The sequence below is a fragment of the Chaetura pelagica genome, unplaced genomic scaffold (assembly GCF_000747805.2).
Source record: "Chaetura pelagica isolate M959 unplaced genomic scaffold, ChaPel_1.0 scaffold72, whole genome shotgun sequence".
NCBI classification, from domain to species: Eukaryota; Metazoa; Chordata; class Aves; order Apodiformes; family Apodidae; genus Chaetura; species Chaetura pelagica.
The window spans coordinates 3334027-3337830 of record NW_009952560.1 but is presented as its reverse complement, the minus strand read 5'-3'; the positions used below and the strand labels follow the sequence as shown (position 1 = coordinate 3337830).

Here is a 3804-nt window from a genome sequence, read left to right as displayed (position 1 = left end):
CATCCCTTCGCTCCTTGCTTCTCCTGCATCTTCTCATAACCCTTTGTCATAGACTTTCCTGGGTAGGATCTGTCCTTGGATTTGTAGCTGAACATGGGGAAGGTCAGACCATCAGTTATTCCAGTCAAGAACATATGCTTATTAGAAAAAAAAGCTCAAGTTTTGAATCACACAGTCAAGTTTTAATCATACAGAAAGGAAAAGAACCTGTTTTCTGAGGAGAAACGTGTGTAGATGCGTGTGTGTCCATGTGTTCATAAGTGTTAACATTCTTTTCCATTTTATATCAGCTCTATGAGTTACATCAAGCAGGTTGGAGCTTCTACACTGAGATTAACCAGCTCATAAAAAAAACTGCAACAGTTTGTGAGTCTGGTTATAACAGGATTTACTTACATAAACTGTGTGTCTGGTGAACTGCTCCGTGTAGCCTTGTAAAACATGATCACTTTTCCTTGCAAAACAGATCTGCAAATGGGCCTTTTTGCTGGGGTCACTGTGTCACTCTCTGCTCCTCTCCAGCTTCATCCAGGCTTTCTTACTGCTGCTGTCTGCAGTCCTCTATGGTGCCAGTTCAGAGAACTACGTGATAGTGATGGTGTTCTCCCTGCTGCTGGGGTGGGTGAACATGCTCTATTACACTCGGGGCTTCCAGCGCACTGGGATCTACAGTGTCATGATACAGAAGGTCAGTACTCAGCAAAACTTTGTGGGAAAAGCTCCTGGCTGTGAGGAGCTACTAGAAGTCTTGTAAGTGTCTTCTCTCAGGGTCATGATAAACATAAATGGAATTGATGTACTGACTGTGGCAGTAAAGAAATTGCAGGAGGCAACTGGATCAGTGGCTTCAAGTACAATTGCAGCAAACCACTAGTTTGCCATCTTTGAATATAGCAAGTGGAAACTGCTGACACCTGTTTGCCATAAAATGACTCAAAACTAGGAGTCAGAACCAGTTCAAGTTCCCTGAAATTGTTATGCTTGGCCTCAGAAGTCTTTCTGGGTCTAGTCTGTACCATTACCTGCTCTGGGACTAGAAGGGCAGGGCAGTGCAAGTGAAATGAGGTGCCACAGAAGAATTCTGATCAAGGCTTGTGTGAAACCCAATGGAGATAGAAAAGAAGTTGAGGTGTGTTGAAACAATTTGGAATTAGCCATAGTGGGGAAATGAGGTGGTATTTGTTTGTTTCAAAGAGCCTTATTCATACAAACAAAGCAGCTCATGTAGGACTCTCAGATTGAGCTGCTAATGATGGTACTTAACTGAGGAAGTAATTGAATATATACCAGTAGTTTCTTAATCTGGATAAAGCCTTTTCTGACTTGCTTTTAGTATTACTGGGGGTTGGTTTCTGATGTGTGAGAACAGAAGATCATCCTGGTGATGTCATGTGGGATAAAGATGGGCACTGCCTCCTGATTTGTGTTTCAGACTATCCTGAAAGATCTGGTGCGTTTCCTCTTGGTTTATATGATCTTCCTCTTTGGCTTTGCTGCAGGTAAGGGCTTCTTCCTTGTGTGAAGGGCTTCCTTGTTGAGTTAGAAGCTGGGCTGCAAGAAGTACATTTTTCTAAGGAGTTTTCAAATCCTGTTCTTCTCGTAGCTCTGGTTACCCTGATGGGGGATGCTCCTCCTGTCTCTCACAACAAGTCCCTTGCTCAGCTGGAGGGCGCCGGGAGCCACGCCATGTACGGGGGGCTGCTCAGTGTCTCCCTGGAGCTCTTCAAGATGACCATTGGGATGGGTGACCTGGATTTCCAGGAACATGCCAGGTTCAGATACTTCGTCATGCTCCTGCTGCTTCTCTTTGTGATCCTCACCTACATCCTTTTGCTCAACATGCTGATTGCTCTGATGAGTGAAACTGTCACGGATATTTCTGAGGACAGCACCAGTGTCTGGAAGCTGCAGGTGAGACATGGGCTGCTCAGCAGTCCTGTCAGGGCCCAAACATCAGAGATGACAGTGCCTGTCTTTGTTCTAAGTCTCAGATAGAAACTTCTCTTTTACACACATTGGCCACTCTGGGGGTGAGTCCTGACAGTTTTTAGATGTTTGAAGCTCACACAGTTTGAGTGGCCACCAGCCAGGCCAGACCCACGTGGGGAAGTCACTTGAGAGAGTAACTAACTGACTTAGTACTATTAAACTAAGGAACACACTGGGATGTGTTCCAAAAGTAGTCACTGACTGGGGAAGACTTAATGGAAAAGTGGGGCTGGGCTCTCTATTCCCTGTTTTCTCTCTGACACAGACTTCTCCTTCCAGAGGGCTATTGCTATCCTAGAGATAGAGAAGGCCTGGCTGTGGCGCCAAGGTGGGAAGAGGAGATCTGGCTGCTTCATGTCAGTGGGCCTCAATAAGAAAGATGAGAGATGGTGTTTCAGGTAAGACAGATGTACCAGTACCCTTTGCACTCCAGCCTAGGGATGGGTTTTCATGATCCAGCAGCTGGTAGCCCTGAAACACCACAGGGGGTTCTAACACTGACTCAACCCCCTCTTCCTGGGATGTGCAGATTGGTTGGCGATTGCAGTGCTGGAAGTTTGAGAGCTAGTTGAGCTGCTGGCTTCTAGAACTCCAGGGTGTTATGGACTGTGGAGCATCTCTGAAAAGTGGATTCTCTTTTGTATTAAGTGTGTTCCATGGGAGGAACTGGGGTATTTTAAAACAAACAGCATAAATGAACAAACACACAATGTGCAGTTGAAGAAGATACTTAACTTGTGGAGCTTAGACTACAGAAGATCTTCATGCTAAAAAAAGGCTCTGTAGAGTAGTGCTGCTACAGCCAAGCCATCAGGGTTGTGTTGACAGGATGAGCTGGGTTGGGATGCTGTGGACAATGGGATATGGACTGAAATGCTGTGAGCCCTGCATCAGTGCCTGCTGCATTTGTCTTTCCAGAGTAGAGGAAATTAAATGGACGGATTGGGCAAAGGATGTGGGAGTTCTTAAGGAAGAACCTGGAAACACCAGTGATTCAGAAATAAATCCAGAAGGTAAATAAAATAATGAAGAAAGATCTTCAAGTATCCTGCTTCCAACTTGGCAACTGCTCTTGGTACTGAGCCATCTCATATAAACTGTAGTATTACCCAAAAAGGTTGGACCAGATGATCTTTGAGGTCCCTTCCAACCTGGCATTCTGTGTTTCTGTGTTGTTATCTCTTAGGTAACAGAAATTTTAGGCAGTTCAGCTTGCTCATGAGATTGCTTCCACACAGCATCTCTCAGTAGTAGCTGCATCACTTGTGAGCTGAGATTATTATTAGGATAAGTATGGAGCTGGTCAGAGTTTGGGAACAAATAATGAGAATGGAAATGCCATTCCTACTTACCTCTGGTAGAAATGGGCAGGACACACTGCTGAGTAAAGTGAGGCTTGATCTTCCCTTTGTCTCAGTAGCCCAAATGTGTGAGGCTTGTTCTAGGAAACAAAATCTAGGCCCACTCATCCTGCCAGTGTTAAATCACAGGTCTTTTTAGCAGACTTAGGCTGTTAACACTGGCAACTTTGTCCAAATCTGCCTAAGATACTTAGTTTTCTTCCCTTGGGAAGCAGGTCTGTGAGGACGTGGAGACCTGTTCCTTTTCTCTCAAACTGTTCAGGCTGGGAGAGCTTGGCCAGAAGCTCCACTGGTTTCAAGCATGGCCACCTGCTCCTCCACTGTAGGTTCTTACTTGGTGTCAGTTTTACAGGAGTGGGAAGGTCACAACACTTAAAATACTCCCTGTTGTAGGTTGGGTTTCCCCTAAGCCTGCCCTCTTCTAAGAACTGGATCCCTTTGTCAGCTTCCTGCT

The 3804-nt window shown here is 45.3% G+C and overlaps 1 protein-coding gene across 1 annotated transcript in view; it reads left to right on the top strand.

The window, feature by feature from the left end:
* Positions 1-3804, top strand: part of TRPV2 (transient receptor potential cation channel, subfamily V, member 2) — a 9265-nt gene that overhangs the window by 4920 nt on the left and 541 nt on the right. The window contains exons 10-14 of the mRNA XM_010009083.1: positions 523-688; positions 1433-1499; positions 1604-1911; positions 2269-2387; positions 2908-3002. Of these exons, the coding sequence (XP_010007385.1) occupies positions 523-688; positions 1433-1499; positions 1604-1911; positions 2269-2387; positions 2908-3002 (755 nt within the window). The remainder of the gene's footprint in view (positions 1-522; positions 689-1432; positions 1500-1603; positions 1912-2268; positions 2388-2907; positions 3003-3804) is intronic.